General features: G+C 36.9%; 1 protein-coding gene across 1 annotated transcript in view; it reads left to right on the top strand.

The window, feature by feature from the left end:
* Nucleotides 1-5,232: 5,232 nt before the first annotated feature.
* The window catches only part of si:dkey-11f4.7 (piezo-type mechanosensitive ion channel component 2), a 35,495-nt gene continuing 21,772 nt past the window's right edge, over nucleotides 5,233-18,955 (top strand). Inside the window, exons 1-15 of the mRNA XM_087833868.1 lie at nucleotides 5,233-5,296; nucleotides 6,623-6,718; nucleotides 13,092-13,193; nucleotides 13,362-13,407; nucleotides 13,513-13,672; nucleotides 14,178-14,394; nucleotides 14,506-14,719; nucleotides 14,856-15,027; nucleotides 15,651-15,743; nucleotides 15,920-15,961; nucleotides 16,092-16,224; nucleotides 16,545-16,699; nucleotides 17,461-17,727; nucleotides 18,293-18,401; nucleotides 18,602-18,723. Coding sequence (XP_087689994.1) covers nucleotides 5,233-5,296; nucleotides 6,623-6,718; nucleotides 13,092-13,193; nucleotides 13,362-13,407; nucleotides 13,513-13,672; nucleotides 14,178-14,394; nucleotides 14,506-14,719; nucleotides 14,856-15,027; nucleotides 15,651-15,743; nucleotides 15,920-15,961; nucleotides 16,092-16,224; nucleotides 16,545-16,699; nucleotides 17,461-17,727; nucleotides 18,293-18,401; nucleotides 18,602-18,723 — 1,992 coding nt within the window. The remainder of the gene's footprint in view (nucleotides 5,297-6,622; nucleotides 6,719-13,091; nucleotides 13,194-13,361; nucleotides 13,408-13,512; nucleotides 13,673-14,177; nucleotides 14,395-14,505; nucleotides 14,720-14,855; nucleotides 15,028-15,650; nucleotides 15,744-15,919; nucleotides 15,962-16,091; nucleotides 16,225-16,544; nucleotides 16,700-17,460; nucleotides 17,728-18,292; nucleotides 18,402-18,601; nucleotides 18,724-18,955) is intronic.

Genomic DNA, 18,955 nt, shown 5'->3' with positions numbered 1-18,955 from the left:
GAGCCAACACAGCTGATTTAAATGGCTAAATGACCTCCTCAACATGGCCTGAAGTTCTCCAGAAGCCTGGTAATGAACTAATCATTTGATTCAGGTGTGTTGACCCAGGGTGATATCTAAAACCTGCAGGAGACCGGCCCATGAGGCCTGGAATTTGACACCCCTGCTGTAAGGTGTCTTCCTCTCTCTTGCGCTCACATTTATTAAAATTATTACCAACACAGGACCCACGGGCAGCCATGGGGGGGAACAAATCTTGGGGGGTGGCCAGAGCAACACGGCTCTCCTTTACCAATATTAAACACAGTACTAAAATACCACAAGTCACAGCCAGCTAATCTAAAGGCTAAATGACTTGGTTAAAGCATGGCTTTGAACTTTTATGTCCTGGTGAACTTTGAAAAGTTAATGTACATGCTTCAAAACAAATGCCTAAGAATCCAGAATCCAAACTGCAGTTAGGACTTTTAGACACTGGGTGGCAGCAGTTTTCAAAATCAGCGAGGCAGGTTTGGGTTTAAGTCAATTGCTTCTGAGTTATCCCCATGACATTCATACACATTTGACTGTAGAGCACACCACACCAAATCAAGTAACAGTATTTACAACATTTTTGAGTTTTGGATTGTTAATTGCTGTTAATTTTGTATTCTCTGTTTGCTTTTGTTCCTTGAGTTTTGCTTTGAACCCTCATTTTAGAGTTCAGATTTTCTTTACCTCTGTTACTTTGCGTTTTTTATTTTTGTTACTTTAGTCTAGTGCAGTCTAGGCTCCCTAGTTACATCTTGAACGTTTTTAAGTCTTTGTCTCTATTCTGTTCCCTTTCATCTACTTCCTGTTTTATTTTATTAATCCTCTGTGTCTTTTGCATTGCTAGTACAGGTAGTTTTAATTCCTTTTGTTAATCCCTTAATTAGTTACAGCTGCGCCTTGTTACCCTGGTGTTTACAGTCTCCCTGTTGGTCTCAGAAGTCTGCATTTGGGTGCATAATCTGCACTTTCTTGACAAAAATTAAATAAACATATTAAGCTTTAGATGTACATTTACGTTTCAACGTAAAAGTCACAATTTTATTGTACACATTTTTAAAAAACTGCTATTTTTTGAGTAAGTGATTCATATTGAACATACTGAAAAATATCTAAGCCGTTTTCACTGGCTTCCTTCTTTCTACTGATTTAAAACTAGAACCATGAAACTTTACCAAGATGTACTCCATGACCATTGCAAAAAGCAGGATGGAGGACTACCCTATGTGGTAGGCTTTGGTAGTGAGTCCGTTGCAGACTGGGAGCTCTTTAAAAATAATTTGTCAAACTCCCTGAGGAGAAGCCTACCATCTGTTCAAGTACAATACAAAAAAAGCCGCGCCACACCTTTTTGTTTTGACAACCATCTCTTTGAATATGCTAAAAGTCTAAAACACGTGAAATCAAGTTGTGACTTCAAACTTGAAATCAATCACAATCTCCTGTTAACTGTGTCCCCATTCATTTGACTCACTAACTGCAAACTAATAGTATATATACCACATGTTAGTGTTTAGTGTTAAAACTGGGGTAGGCATATTGCTTTGCATGTCACTGGAGAAAGAACTCACAATAACTTTTGTCATATTGTAATACATTTAGTCTAAAAGAGAACTAGACTCCTCCACCTTTTCTCTGTCCAGTTTTTCACACCATATCATGTGGGGAATATAAACTAGAATAAAGGCAAGATCTGCATGGTCCTATAGGTCCATTAGTCCTTGGACAAATGCACAGTTTCTTGTAGTTTTTTCCTCCCTGCACCACCACCCTGATTTTAGATCAAACAATCAAGATATGATCTAACTCCAGCGTTTCAATTTTAATTCAGGGGATTGAACAAAAGCATTGAGTTAACTTTTAAGGAGCTAAAGTATTTTTATACATAGTCACCAATTTTCAGAGGCTCAATACTATTTGGACAGTTGACTGACAAGCAACTGGTTGATAAAACATCTGTAAATGATACAGATTCAAACTTGTATTTGTTAGCTGTTCACTGGAATTCTCAATATTTGACTTACAAAGAGATGTCAGTGCAAGTGCCCATCCTCATATGGGCTGAAACAAGTAAACCTATCAGAGAGACAGCAAAAACCTTCAGGAATAACCAAATCATAATCTAGTACATTATTTAAAAGAAGGAAGCCAAGCAAAGTATAGAGAAGGAAAGAAATAGCCCATGATGCTAAGCATGTGACCAAACATGGTGGAGGCAATGTTGAATGGAACCAGGTCACTAGTATGTATTGATGGTGTGACTGCAGATAGAGGTAGCAAGATTAATTATGTAATTAAGTGTACAGGGTTACACTTTCTACTCAGATTCAGCCACAAAACTGGCCACAGAGCGCTTCACAATGGAAATGGATAATGATCCAAAAAGCATACTGTACAAGCAACACAAGAGCCTCTCAAAACAAACAAATAACAAAAAATGGGCTGGTCTTTAATAGCCAAGTCAGTCACCTGATTTCAAGCAAAAAGACAAAACTGAAGCAGACAGACCTACAAACAAAGGCCTAGTCTGTCAAAATCAGCATTTGGTGATGTCCATAGTTTCTAAACTTCAGGCAGTCATTGACTGGAATAGATTTTCATCCAAATTCTTATATTTAAAATGAATGTAGCTTGTTTACTTAATTTTGACCCTCTGATAATATGTGACTATGTATAAAAATGACTATAGCTGCTAACCAGTTAATACACCATATCTTTTAAATCCCCTTGAATTAAAACTGAAAGTCTACACTTCAATCAGATCCTGTTTCCTTTATTTAAAATCCACAGTCACAGTCACTGCTTCACTGTCCAAAAACCGAAATGTCTCCGCATAATGCAGCCTTAATATCAAGGCAGGTGTGGGTTTATTTGTATTTTTAAGGCGGTAGAGTGAAGTGCATCAGTGATGTATGCTGGCAAATGATCTGTAAATGTTAGAGGAACTGAAGTGAGACTGTTCCCGGCAACAGATCAATATTGGCTCAACACCCATCGAAACCAGGGTGCTAAACTCAGAGAGTAAAACTCACTTTGAGTCAGAGTGCCATTTCTACCGATTTCTGTGCACGTCCTCTTGCGCACATTCTGAGCATGAATTATTATTCTGATCTTAAAACTAAAACCTAAGAAAGGTTAGAACATCTCAAATATATTTTCCTATCTCTTAAATAGCTAAAGACACATGCACACTCACATGCACTCACATCCCCACCCAGGAACCTTCTAGGGCATGTCCGATGGCATCTCTTTCTAACTGCACTGTCATGAAATGTTAGCTGCACACTCAGCACTCATTGTCATCATGATCAATTTAGATTAACTGCTGAGGAGTAATTCAGCCTTTTTTTTCTTTCTTTTTTTTTTTACACTGTGTGCTTATCTGCACACATCTAAATATCGATAAACATACACAAAAGGGATTTATTAGTATAGCTTGGGAAACTACAGCTTGAATTTTTGTGGTGTTGTAATGTAACAACAATTTAAAAGTTAGATGTTAAGCATTAACTGTAAGCATTGTCTAAAATCCCTCCTCCATTCTCCTGTCTGGCTGCAAGAGATTCCACTACCACATTGTTAACAAAACACTTCATTTTATGCAGATGATATTTTTATTATTGGTTACTGCTTAGTCCATAAAATTTTTTAAAAAAGGTCCAATACAATTTCCTAGAGAGGCGGCATCTCTTTTGTCTGAACACTTAAATGTCCTTATTTGAATCTTTACCATGTAAAATAAAGAACAGGAAAGTTTAAAGTTTGCTTGAAAAAACAACTTGAGTGATTATTTAAAGACCAAAATGTGACCTCTATTCACAAGTATCATTTCTGCTGCTTTGCTTTACACGGGGAAAATAAGATTCACACTCAGTACCCCACTAAAACTCAGAGGATACTGTATGAATTTGATTAAAAGATCACACATAGATTGACCTGCTATAGCTATAAGTGTTGATTCCTTGCAATATATAAACAAGAAGAAAACTGTGACATTTTAGGACAACAACTTCTACTTTGAATGTTTTAAGTTATCTTTTTTTATTTAAGAAGCTGGTTTAAGAATTTCTTTTTTTCCTGTTCTTATACACAGCAAATTCCTGCATTCCTGCAAATCCTTAAACTTTACAATACTGTAATTTAAATTAAATGAACATAATTTTACACTACATAATGCATAAACTCTGTTGCTTCCTCAAACCTGTGCCACAGTTAATTAAATGCTAATAAAGTGCTTTTCCAGTCTCACTCTACTAATATTCCTGGAAGAGGCTATTTTAACACATTTACATTATTTATGTTGCCAGAACTATCATTTGAAACACAAAAAGATCATACTGGATTTTTCTCCCCCCAACCTTTCTCTTCTATTTAGAACAAAGTTAATGTTATTGCATTGTAAGTCCTTGCATTGATCATCCCTCTGTAGTCACACCAGCTCTTTAATGGCCTCACATCCATGAATATTAGATACACTTCCCTTCACCCCTCAGTGCAAATATGATGAGCCAGCCTGACGCGGCTTTAAGGAAACAAACAACGAGATATGAGAGTATCTGTATGGGTTTCACATATATTAGATAGAGAAGGTTCTGGGATACACTAGTTCGAACACAATGCAAGAATGAAGGCATGGATGCAACCTGCACATGCAGAAACTTATAATACTCCCCAATGACACCTTTCAGCAGAGTCACACAAAAATCACTGCTGCACTTTGCTGTTCATCTGCTTTTGTGTAATTCTGCAAGCGTGTTTTACAGTGAAGCAACGATAGTGGATACTCTCCTGAGTGAGATTAGCTACAATATGAGGATAGTAACAGAGATGCTGGGTTACAACCCATTATGTCTGGGAGAGAGACAGAGAGAGAGAAAGGGAAAGAAGAGAGAGGTGAGGAGGAGGAGGAAAGGAGGGTGTGACAGAAACACAAGCGAAGAGCAAAGGGAGTCATTATCCGCACACAATATTTGAATCTGCTGTGTTTTTTAATCGCGCTGCTTCTCGTCCTCGTGTTATTTTTTTCTTTGCTGTACTATAAGATACTTTGATTGAGGCAACATGAGTTCTCTTCTGACAAATATGTGAGCGGGCTGGAATTTCCCTCCACATAACTAAGTCACTTACTTATTTATGCGGACATTCAGCGAGTGAGAGCATCTGAAGGAGCTGTTTGGGTGTCTCTGACACACAGAGGAGGACATGGCGGGGGACCTCGTGGTTGGGATGCTGTATAACTTGTTACTACCCCTGCTCCTGCTCACTGGTGAGTCGATGTCTGTATGTTTATTTAATTTTGATTTATTTTTACTGCTGGTGTTGGTGGTTTTGTCTGGAGATAGTGGGGTTTATAGGGATATGTAATAGACGCGGTTTCAGATTTTTGGGTGTAAAAGTTTACATGGCAAGAATCTTCAGGTGTTTACTAAAGGTTGCATATCGTTAACACAGCATAAGGTGGGTAAAAGCTACTGGTGAACCCTTGTTGCAGCATATTATCGAGACACAAAAACAATAATTCACACTCAATTTGTGAGAAGCAATGTGCTGCCTGATTAAACCTGAGGTAGACCGTGCCGATGAAAAACAGTTACTCCTATCTGAGCAGCATTTCTGTACCCACCATCAAGTAAACTGTTTAAGTGAAACCTGCACATAACGGCCCTATGTGCTACAGGGTAAGGTTAACACTTAACCTGTGCTTGCTGCTTAGGAGCATTTTGATGATCATTTGTTGGTATTTCTGCTGGCATAAATGTTCTCATTTTGCTATTATAATGTTGTTTAAAATGAATTTAACCTCATATTTGAGGTATGAGGTATGAGGTAGTCAGTATTAAGCAATATTCTTTAAGATTCTAACAAATCATCCAGCAGCAGTACCAAAATATTAGCTGAACTGTAGGGCTTTTTTAAATTAGTTAACTAAATTAATATTTATTCCTGTTCCAAAATATTTTAGGTCTACTTGTTGAGTGTTTTCCAGCATAGAGCAAACCAATCAAAAACCATCCGCATCTTTAACCAGCTGTGTTAACTAAGGTTTCCTTGCTAAAACAAATATAATGGCTTATATTAATGGTAATAACAGCTTACCAGGGATTTTTCCTACACATAAGAAATCACCCCGGATGTGTGTAACCTTTTTTTTTTTTAAACAACTTTAGGTTGGGGTTAATTTAATTATGCATACAGTCCACCTTTGCTTATCAAATGGGCAAGAATAACAGGAAAATGATAGGGCTTCTGTTAAGTAGTATACACTCAGTGCTGTTACTATAAGCAGAGTAATCATACTGATGTGGATAGACAAGCCAGAAAAACCCTCTTTCAGCCAGGTTTTATAAATTGTTATACTATAAAAAAAAAAAATCAAAGGTATACTAGACACAGTTTATTCTTTTAGCCTTTGTTTCATTATGTGTTTTTTACTGTTGTGATGTGTACCTGCTACCTTAGATGAAACATTACGAGTATTTTAGAGTTTACATAATAATAAACATTAAAAAGAAGCATGCTGTGCCCTATAAAAAATACTCCTTTTCTTTGAATTTCTCTCAGACCCATTGTGTTTTTCCCCTCTGCTTCTCAGCTTCGTCTTTCCGCTATAATGGTCTGTCACTGGTATATTTCCTGTTTTTGCTCATCTTACCGCTGCTGCCGAACCCGAGTCTGGTCACCATGAAAGGTGAGAGGGGCTCCAGAAGCTAATGATGTCATCTGGCATGTTGTTGCTCTGATTCATAATGTAAAGGTCTTGGTTCAAACTTGATTTAAATCTAAACAACATCAGTGATTCAGTCTTTTTTGCCTGAACTTTAAGCTTATAAGATTATTCCAGCATGTACCAGGTAATTGTAGAAAAACAATGTTCATTTCCTACAATCGTGGGTTAGAGAAAATGCTTTCACTTTGAGAAACATTTCTTGTGATGTTTTGTATAAAATTTGCGGTTCCACATATTTGTACACCAAATGCTCTGTGGCATTCAAACCTAATATTGATCTGGCATCTTATTTTAACGATTAAAATGTGTAGTTAAAACTGATAAAAATTAAGATACATTTTTAGAAATTTAAAATTAGCTTCATGACCCTGACGCCATTCACTCACCTTCTTTCTTGTGTCTTCTTTTGATTTTGGCATGTTGAGGTCGTTTAGCCAGTTCATGCTTCTGTTCAATTCAGGCGATGATTCGATGGAACAGGACATCCACAGTTATACAGTCTCTGTGTGACAAATCATACTCCAAACAATTATCAGTGCTTTGAGGTTTGGGTAAATACTTTTTTGTTTTCGCAAGGTCAGGCTGGTATTACTTGATCATTATATATAAATTAATATAACTAGGAATTTATATATTTGCTTATTTTAATTTAGTCTCTATCTTAACTGGTTTTTGCATTGTTTTTTATGCCATTTTATTTTTTAAATTTATTTTACGCTAATTTATGTACAGTTTTGTGATGTTACTTACCTACTTATCATTTCAAACTTGTATTTTGTGTTTTCGCTGGTTGCCTTTCCCTTTTTTTTAACTTAGTTTAAAGAGCAGAAACAGTTTCACATGATGTACGTGCAAAAATAGGAGAAGTCAGGTAATCGGATGTAAAGTAAAAGAAATGTAAAGACCAGCGCAGGTAAATCAAACTGTGTGCGATGTATATATGTCTACAGCATGTGTGTGTGTCTGCCTTCTCTGTATTGATCACAGCATTCTGATGAATTAAAGTATATGTATCCCTCCCTCAAAGTACTTTGTAAAGGGGAAGTGGTTTGAATGGTCAAATCAATTATACATAGCCTGGTAATTACAGCAAGGAATTAAAAGATGTAATGTCAGCATTTTGACAGCATTTCTTCTTTCGCTCTTTTTCTATGCCTCCATATAAAAACTGTTTACCCTTCAGCTTCGTAAATCCCCCTGCTGTAATCTTACTGCGCTTGGACTAAGTGGTGAAGCCTGTGTACATCGTGTGTGTACGGCTCATGCGTTTCTGTGCACCCACCTATGCTGGAGAGAGTGTGTACGTGTGTGTTTTATGAAACAATGCTTTTAGTAAAAAGCGTGAACATCGACAACGCATTTGCTGGCTCAGCTAATGCTAAGCCACGTCAGCTATTAATGCTTTGTATCTCCAACCTTTTGATTACAAGAACTCTAGCCCTGAGACTATGAACTGTTTTATTTATTTGAATATACAGACAAAATCGCAACACAGCAACTCACTTTTCAGACTGTCATTAATATCTTTAATGACAGTTGTTCTAGCACTTTGTATTTTTAAATTCCATTTCCCTCTTAAGTTATACCCACCTTCTCTTTCTATGAACAATTTACAGATTTCTTTTGGAAGCAATTTATTTCTTACTTTATACATTATTTGTGCTGTTTTAAGCTTAAAGATGATAAATTGGGAACTTGTGCAAATAATGTTGTGACGCGAGTGTGATTTCAAAAATAGTGCCACAAAGCGATTTCATTGGATAAATAGCTGTACTAGACCAGTCGTGACAGAGCCAGGTGTTTCTTTGAGACTTGAGCGTCCAGTTTCTTTTAAAGAAACTGGAGTATGGACAGAACCAGTCCAATTTACTGCCAAGTGTCTGGGAGACAATATTCTGCTGAACAATGTCTGAAGAGAACCACAGGATGCATCCATTACTGTGTGTTTTTGTGTATCTGTGTCCCAGAACTCAGAGAGTAACATGCCGGCTTTATTTAAGGGGAATAAAAACGATTATTGAGTTGAACAGGAGACAACAAAACACGTGGTGTACAGCAAAGATAAAAGCAACTTCTATTTTTATTGAAACCTACTTTTCTCTGCAACTACAACTGTGGAATTAATCCTACTTAATTTCAGACACAATTCTGGCTTCCAACAATTATAGAACAATATAATAGATTTAAAAAAAACTATTGCATAATATTCTGTTTTGCTTGCTTTGCCTTTCAGGACATCTCTTTCTTTGACTTTTGTTTCTCTATAAATTTTATACCAGGGTGTCACAGATTTAGTCCTGCTCACATTTTATTTACATATTCATCTTTTATATTTGAATTACGGTTAAAGTTTGAAGAAAGTTGAATTGACTCAGTATTTTCAGTCTATGAGTAATTGTGTTAATTATTTGTGATTTCATAATAGATAAAAATCATAAAGTTTTCTTGGTAACATTTAGATGGAGAGAAATTGCTAATTATTAAAGATTAAAACATCAAAGTCACACCTCGGGACCTTTTCTGTCAACATATATGGTGAAATACATCATTTGTTTCCCCCGAGAGACAAATTTTGTATTTTTCCCACTGGTGAATTACAGAGGGAAAATACAAAATGGATTTTCAGTTCAGTTCAGTTCAGTTCATTTTTATTTCAAACATTTCAAACATGAGCCTTCACAATCATTACAAAATATTATTCCATTATTTGTTTGAAAAGGAGTAGGCAGAAGTATTTACTTATTTGTCCCTACCCCCTCAAGTTTTACCTCTCATTCATTTAAATTTTTTTTTTTTTAGTCTTAAATTAAACAAACAACATATGAAACAAAAGTAAAGCAAAACAAAACAAAACATACATATATAGCTATATATCTATATGTATATATATATATACATATAAATCAAAAACAAGAAATTAGCAAGCCCCACCACAGTATAGTTTCTTTCATATGAAAAATACAGAAGGTGTATATTTGCAGATACACAAGTTATGGAAAAACAAACAAACCAAAACAAACAAACAAAAAAAAAAACCCAAAAAAGAACCACAACACCATTACCAGCAACATTACCGTCCTGGGTTAACCCCGTTTTCTTCATTCTTATACTTATTTAAAATTAGGTTTTTATATCTTACTTTAAACTGTTTTATGTTTTTACTGTCTTTTATTTCTTCTGTTAGACTGTTCCATAATTTAACTCCTGCAATTGAGATAGACATCGTTCTTAAAGTTGTTCTAGCACTTTGTATTTTTAAATTCCATTTCCCTCTTAAGTTATACCCACCTTCTCTTTCTATGAACAATTTACAGATTCCTTTTGGAAGCAATTTATTTCTTACTTTATACATTATTTGCGCTGTTTTAAGCTTCACCAAGTCTTGGAATTTAATAGCTTGCATTTTGACAAAGAGTGCATTTGTATGGTCCCTGTACCCCACATTATTTATTAATCTAATGGCCCTTTTCTGTATTACAGTTATTGTTTGTGTGTTACTTTTGTATGTGTTTCCCCAGACCTCTACACAGTAGCTCATATATGGCAGTAGTAAAGCACAGTATAAAATGTGCAGTGCTTTCTGATCCAGCATATGCTTTGCTTTCCCCAGGACGGCAATGCCCCATGCCAGTTTCCCCCGAACATAAGTAATATGTGGCTTCCAACAGAGCTTGTGGTCAATGATCACCCCAAGAAATTTTATTTCATTTACTCTTTCTAAATATACATTGTCAACACATATTTCTACTTTGATGTTTCTCTTTTGGTTTCCAAACAACATAAATTTGGTTTTATCTAGATTCAATGATAATTTATTTATATCAAACCACTTCTTTAATATCGTTAATTCCTGTGTGATCATCTCCAAAACCTGTGTCAATTCCATACCTGAACACAGTATATTTGTGTCATCTGCAAATATTACAAACTTTAAAATCTCCGATACTCTGCAGATATCATTTAAGTACATAATAAACATTTTTGGACCCAGTACTGAACCTTGAGGTACTCCACAAGCTATATCCATCAAATTAGATTTATATTCATTTATTTGTACATATTGTTGCCTATTCCCAACATAGCTTTTTAACCATTCCAAAACCACTCCCCTAAACCCGTACTTTTCCAGTTTTTTTAATAGAATTTCATGATTAACAGTATCAAATGCCTTCTTTAGATCTAAGAAAACGCCGAGCGCATACCTCTTATTATCCATACATTCCGTTATCTTTTCCATTAAATCTATCAGTGCCAAAGCTGTTGATCTGTTGCTTCTGAACCCATACTGACTATCTGTCATTAATTCATATTTTTCCACAAAACTGTCAAATCTTTTTATGAAAAGTTTTTCCAGTATCTTAGAGAACTGGGAGAGTATTGACACTGGTCTATAGTTTGTAAAATGATGCCTTTCACCGGTTTTGTAAATGGGAATAACTTTAGCAACTTTCATTTTTTGAGGGAAAACCCCTTTTTGAAACGACAAGTTGAATATATATTTTAATGGTTTTACAATACCATCAATAACTGTCTTTACTGTTACCATATCAATATCATTCCAGTCTGTACTGGTTTTGTTCTTAAGTCCTCTAACTATGTCATAAATCTCTTTCTCTTCCACTGCTCTTAAAAACATTGAGCTACTATTCCTTTCAATATTTTCACCAGTGTCCCTTTCTATTCCATCAACCTTTATTTCTTCTGCCAGTTTTGGCCCTATGTTTACAAAGAATTCATTAAAGCCATTTACTATCTCTTCCATGTTATTAATACTTCTTGTCCCTTCTATAAAGTACCCAGGGTAATCATTATTCCTTGATTCATTTTTGATTATACTGTTTAATACATTCCATATATCTCTTGTGTTATCTTTATTGTGTTCTAACCTTTTAATGTAATACTCTCTTTTACAGGATCTCATTATATTAGTTAATTTATTTTTGTAAGTTTTATACTTCCTTTCAGTTTCTATTGCTCTCTTTTTTATGAATTCTCGATATAGGGTATTCTTTTTTTTACTGGCATTTTGTAGTCCTTTAGTCATCCATGGTCTTCCTGCATAGTTGTGTTTCCTATTGATTTCAATTACTGGGCAGTTTTTATCAAGTAATGTGTTAAATGTTCTTAAAAATCCTTCGTAAGCTTTATTAACTTCTGTTTGTTCATATACAATATTCCAATCTTGCTTTAAAAGTTCATTTCTAAGACAATTTAATGTCTTCTCTGTTCTTATTCTTTTGTAAATAATCTTATGTCCATCGTTGTTCACTTTATAATGGCAATTATAAGATGCAAAGACTGGTAAATGGTCACTTATATCATTGATTAACAGCCCACTTTTTATATTTCCTTCTATTATATTTGTAAATATATTATCTAATAGAGTTGCATTTTAAATCAAACAATCACGATGCGATTGAAGATTTTCACCTTCAATTCAAAGGGTTGGAAAAAACGTGTATAGTTGTATCACTGTTGAGGTCTGCAATAAAGAGACACCTTCATAAATGGAAATACAAAGAATTTACAACAAGATGCAAACCACAGGTTACAATGAAGAACAAGAGGGCAACGTTGCAAGAAAACATCTAAAACAGCCTGAACAGCTCTGGGGAAACAAAATCCTTGGACAGATGAAGCCAAGATTAACTTGCACCAGAATGATGGGGAGAGTAAGACGTGGAGCAGAAAACAAACTGCTCCAACATACCACATTACAGTGGCTTGCAAAAGTATTCGCCCCCCCTTGAACTTTTCCACATTCCACGTGAAAGACCAACACAAAGTACACCACTTTGTATTGGTCTTTCACGTGGAATTCCAATAAAATTGATTCATGTTTGTGGCTGTAATGTGACAAAATGTGGAAAAGTTCAAGGGGGCTGAATACTTTTGCAAGCCACTGTATCTGTCAAACATGGTGGTGTTTCAGTCATTGACTGAAAAGGGTTTTAATACAAGTATTGAAAACAATCCTTACATTCAAAGTTAAGTTGGTTTGTCCAGTTAATTTTGAGTCTCTGAAAATGTCAGATTATGTATGAAAAATGCTGTAATTCCTTAACAGTTTTTACAAAATTTGTGATAGAAGCTATCAAGGAAAGCTGATAATCTGCACTTTAATCACATTGTGATTGTTCAATTTAAAATCCACTGTGGTTGTGTACGCAGGTGTTAAACTACAAACTATGTGATGGTCCAATAAATTATGGGCGTAACTGTTTGCACTACAGTAAACCATAAACCATTTCTAGCTCACTACACAGAACCAAAGACTTTGTTCTGAAATCTGTAACTGCACTTACTTTTTCTTCCTGCTTGCTACTGGTCTTAGGTCAAACTGGGCAGTTCCTGCGGCTGATCATCTACACGAGTTTGATATTCCTGACCCTGCAGTGCTTCATGCAGATCCCCTTCGCATACATTCCTCCACAAGGTGAAAACAAAATTCTGGTTACAATAAATGAGCGATTTTTATAATAAAATGTCACCAATCCTCCGAGCAGACCTCAAAGACAGCCAAAAAAATAGTTTGACTATAAAACAGTGCAAAGAAATATGCTTTTTAACTTGATGGCTGTTTGGTTTTCCCCTTTTCTAACAGTTAGTGGCTTCTGGGATGGATTTCTCTACCATTTGGGAATTGTTAGGTGGGTAGCCTGTGTTGTTGTTTTTTAAATGTACTTATAAACAAATTGATGTATCATCTATTGGAGATCAGTGAAGATCAAATGTTAATGTGTGTGTATTTTCAGATTTAGCTCAGTTGATCCTGGGAATATTGTACGTCTCCTGCTCCCAGACGTGGGCCTCTTGGTCTCTACGTTGTTCATACTAAGGCTCTGCAGGAAACTGCTACGCTCTGTGCCCCAGGTCAACCTCCATGAAAACGGAATCCCGCCCTCTGACCCGCAGGTAACCACTCGCTTGTCAACAGCTATAGTCACTATGACACCACATTACCCTTGGGGTATCAAACATAAGGCCCAGGGACCAGAATCAGCCCAGCAAAGGCTCCAGTCTAGTCTGCTGGAAAGTTTTGGAAAATGTGAAGGAGTACAAAGATTTTGAACTGTATTTTAATACATTTTACAGCTTTTTCTGTTGATAAAGATGACTCACTTTGCCATTCAGTGAGTCATCAGTCAAAAAACATTATTACAAATACGGGGCAGTCTGGGGAATGAGCAACTAGACCTTTTTCTGTAATTTTACACATTTATTGTGTGCTTCTTTTTTCTTATATTAAGACATCTCAGGGATTAAATGTTTAGCTAAATATCTTTACAATGACAGAATGGTGAATTTCAGTGGTCTGACCCACTTTCGATCAAAGCAGGCTGTATGTGGCCCACAATGTTCTATTGGTTTGACTTCCCATTAAGCTAACAAAGCGCTGATTGTTTCATGGATCTTTCAGGATGTGGAAACCTCTGACACGGAGTCAGAGGATGAAAGTGAAATAGAGGTTTCGTCCTTTGACAGCTCAGAAGAGACTACTACCCTGCCGATAGAGTCGGGTCCACCACAATTTGTCCAGAAGCTCATAGTGTTTGCAGCTGGACTGAGGCTGCTGCTGTCAGCTATCATGAACACAGCAGGGAAGGTGGTGGTGACTCTGCTGCTGGGGTTGGCAGGTACAATACAGCAGCAGCTTTGTGCATGCCAGCTTACTATAGCTTAAAAATGGTGAGTATTGCCTAATTCACCTTTTTCTTCATGGCTTGTCATCTTTTATGTGTGTACAGGTATCATACTGCCCTCCCTTACCTCAGGAGTGTACTTCGGGGTGTTCTTGGGGCTGGTGTGGTGGTGGGTGTTTGGCCGCTCCATCAGCATGCTGCTCTTCAGCTCCATGTGTGTGATGATGGCCATTTTCAGCGGAGGACACCTGCTGGTTCTGTATCTCTATCAGCTGCCACTTTCCCAGAAGCTTATACCACCAGAAGATGTTTATCCCAGGTATAGAAATAAGAGTAGATATTTAAATGATATCAGTCTGGTTCTTCTATTTCTTTATTTAAATTCTTTTTACTAAAAATATGCCTCAGACTTATTCTCTTTTCTCTGTCCCTTTACTCTTCCCATTCATCTCCAGATTGTTTGGTATGATAGGAGTCATCAGATCCGACACTTCAAACCTGCACTCTCTTAGCGTGCACACAAACGTCAGCTGGCCAGACTTCCTCAACCCTTTGGTTCTTCTACTCCTCTACTACACACTAGTGGCTTTGCTGCACAAATGGGTTCACCTTCACCTTACAGAGAAGGTGCGCGTGTGTGTGTCAGACTAAATATGTTTAGAGCCAAAAGTAATCTGGAATAGGTTCGAAATGACAAACATGGGTTTTTTGTTAATTAAAATGAGAAAAATACATGCTCACACACATCAGAACTCGTGCAGGTTCCTGGGCAGAAGACAAGCCAGTGACAAAACACACACACACACAGACAATAATGCAGACAGCTGGGTTATTTTAAGTCACACAAGATCCAGTCACATGGGTGTAAAGTCCAATGAGGTTAAAAAAATGTTTCTGGCTGGTGGATTTTAATAAGCAACACTCGCCTTGGCTGACGAGGGGAGAAGTTGCTTTTAAACACCAGAGTTGTGCATACATTATCTGCTCTTCAGCTATTGCAGTGAATTGAGCTTAGAAAACTACTGCTTTTATCATACCAGTAACACATCTCTGCCCCAACTTCCACAACTGTGTTGCCCAAGGAAGCAGATTTCCAGGTTCTACCAGCTTATCTTGGAAGGTTGCCACTCCCATCAGTACTACAAGTAGAAGTGCAAGTTTTACTATTACTTTGAGCGCTACTCTGCCATTGCTGGTCCGCATGGTTTTCACTTACTTGGCAGACTTTTGATAGTGATTGTGCTTCTCAGGATGAAGCAGATGAGGGTGAGAGTCCAGTAGAAAGTCCAGATGCTCCTCCAAGCTTCTCCAGGGTCATCTACATCTCAGGAGATAGGCAAGAGGTAACTTCATTATTGAATTTTACATCCAACTATAGTTCTGGTTGGTACTTATATCAGTGATCCTGAATTCATGCTGAAAGCTTAATGGCTGCTAAATTAATTATTGGACATAACATAGTATTATTGCTACAAGTTGGTATTTAACCACCTATTAAAGTCGAGATTTCCCTTTTTAGCTTTTAAGTAGCACAGATGAGGAAACCTATCTACCTGACGAGGTGAGGATGTTTTAGCATTTTCTATGTAGTACACTGAATTCTCAATCAGATGTGGACTCACTTAAAATTTCTTAGAGATTATCCTACAGTTTTGTTGTAACACACAGCATAATTTGCTTTCTTTCTTCAGCCAATGATTTTGATCAAAGGAAACTCCTGGCAAGATCTCCACACTGACAGTCTTGAATGTCCATTAGGAGGGGCAGGTTACACAAACGGTTACCCTCTACCACATTATGAGGACAAGGACTCACTGTCTCATGGTAATCACAGAAAACTTTCTAAATACATATTTAATTAACTAAAACTATACGGTACACAAACTTGATAAAAAAGCAGAAGCTACTTTCAGCTGCTCTCTTATTCATAAGGGGTCACTGCATATAGATTTGGCAGATTTTTTTAATGACAGATGTCGTTCTTCACACAACCCCCAGAAAGATTTGTGTGTCCTCCTTGGTATGGAACCAGGGAAGTTTTTGTTTGTTAGGTAAATATGTAAACCACTATGATATAGAGTCAACTTTTATTTTTCACTAAACCCTTTCATTTCATTTTTTACTTTCCCTCCCTCTTTTGCCAGACACAGAAAGCGAGGAAGATGTGGAGGAGCAGAGTGAGGAGGTCCATGAGAGTCTGACAGAGACCTTGCCTCCACCTTCAGGCCCAAGTGGTCTGGTCATTTTTGGTCAGCAGGTGCAAAAGCACAGCTACGTCAGCGGCCTTATCATCATGATGGTAGAGTACAAATAATCATGCTGGTTCATAAATGTGTTCTGTGTAGTGACCTTTTTTTAGCAGCCACAACCAGTATCATCACAGTGTTGAACTGGTGAAGACATTAGGTATAGGTCACATTATGTTACAAGCAAAGATAAGGAGGATTTACACATTAGCTGTGAAGTTTCAACCTTTAAAGAAACTGGTTTATTTGTTTTCTGAAACCACTTTTTTATACAGTTACAATACTTTAGACAACTGCAAGACTAATTTATATATCTATACTGTTTTGTGAAGCTTTTTATTACAAATTCCCAGAGTCTACAGGTACAATCTTTATTTTCTACCAAGGTTATTATAGTTAACTGTAACTAAGATAAAAATTATAATGTAGATGTGAAAGGCATTTTAGTTAGCTAAAATAAAATGAAAAACATGACTTTTGAAAAAAGATTTTTTTACTATTACTATATTACTAGATCTTAGTAGTATTTGTTAGTTTTCGTACGTTTTATCACAAATTGTCTAATTGACTTTGACTAATTAACATCTGACCAGTTGAAGCTAAAGCAGCCATATTTGGGTGAGTAAAGATTAGCAAGCAACTTTGCATAGTTAATAGCAGGCTCACTATGTCGTTATGAAGTTAACTATAACTATTATTCACAACATTAACTATATTAGCTAACTCACCCTAAGCGGCTAAAAGCAGCTAAAGAAAACTAGCTAACATTAGAGGTTGTTAAAGTTGTTTTTGTTATGATATTCACTGCATACAGATTTGGAGTATCACCTACAACAACTGGCTGACTTTCGCCATGCTTGTGTGGTCTTGTATAATTTGGATGATGAGAGACAGAAGGCGGTATGCCATGATGTCCGCCCCTTTCCTCGCCATCTATGGCACCGTGCTGGTGGTGCTGGGCTTCTTGAGCGGGCTCCGGCTGAGCCGGGCCGAGTTGTACCCGGGTCTGCCCCCGGCGGTCATAGTGGACTTTGACCTGAACAGCTATCACCCTGCACCCTGTGTCCACCTGGGAGCAAAGGTTAGCCATGACAGGGTAATAAGGAGCAGGAATGGACCTGATAAACTATTGTAATTTCCTTCTGTGATTCTCGCTTCCATTAAAAACAATAACGCTGTATTTAGACCTAACTTAGCTTGTAGGTTATATTGTTTTTTGTGTGTGTTACCGTTCAATCATTTAAGAAACACGAGCCTTACTGTATACAGTAACCTTATGTACTAAAAATTACTCTTGTATAGTAGTTTGGCTTTTTTTGTACACATTTATTATCTAATATAACTCTAATTCACTTTTTCTTCCTGACATCTATTTATCAGTGTGTTCATGTATCCCATCTAAAGTTTATTACCATAAGGAAATTTGTGTTTTTTTAATCAGACAGTCTGAAGTCACTGAATTCAGTTTAAATCTTTCTTAAACAAGAATTTTCCAACAGTATTCACAGACTAGTGTACTTTGAAAACTTTTGACAGATTTTTTTAAAATAATTTTTTGTTCCCAACACAGGTCTGCTTCAGCTTAATATTTACTAAGTACACAAACTTGTGTATTTTGTGTTTATGATAAACTATTTCCACTGCAGGTCTTCTACACCTTCAGCTTTTGGTTGATGTTTCGTCAGCAGCTGAAGGAGAGACAGGAGGGGCAGAACATGAAGGCAGAATCTCTGGATGAAGTCAAAGTCGTGCCACGTAATTTATCTTTTCATTGATTTTCTTGAGATTATATGTCAGTAAGATTTTGGAGTAATGTAACTCCTACCTGGGCACTAAAGAAAATCATCCTGACATCAACAAGACAAGTTTAATCATCAAGCTGTCCCTGTAATGCCCTCCCTTACCTCCTTCTCTTTCTCACTGTGTTTCTGCCTCCTTGTTTTGCACCTTGCCAGCGGAGGAAGATCAGCCATCTCCTCTGGTAGCGAAACTGATCTCAGGTGTAAAGGGGTTTCTGGTGAAGTACTGGATCCTCTTCTGCTGCTCTATGTTCTTTGTGGTCAGCTTCTCTGGAAAGGTATCTAATGACAGACTTAAACATGGTAGCACTGGCTAAGGCAGATTTTTACTGACAGAGGCCCTAAATATCACAGGAAGAAGTTTTTTAACAACTATTTTTTGCTTTGCTTCTCAATATGCTTTTTGCATTCTCATTACATGTAGTGCCCAGTGCTCACCAGATACTGGCTGTGAGCACTCTGGCTAACATGGTTATTGTAAGAACTCATCTTGCTGCTGTTTCAGCCCAT

Source organism: Neolamprologus brichardi, chromosome 20, assembly GCF_056152115.1.
Source record: "Neolamprologus brichardi isolate AB-2024 chromosome 20, ASM5615211v1, whole genome shotgun sequence".
In the NCBI taxonomy this organism is placed as follows: domain Eukaryota; kingdom Metazoa; phylum Chordata; class Actinopteri; order Cichliformes; family Cichlidae; genus Neolamprologus; species Neolamprologus brichardi.
The sequence above is the reverse complement of the archived record's forward strand: the minus strand, read 5'-3'. Positions and strand labels throughout refer to the sequence as shown.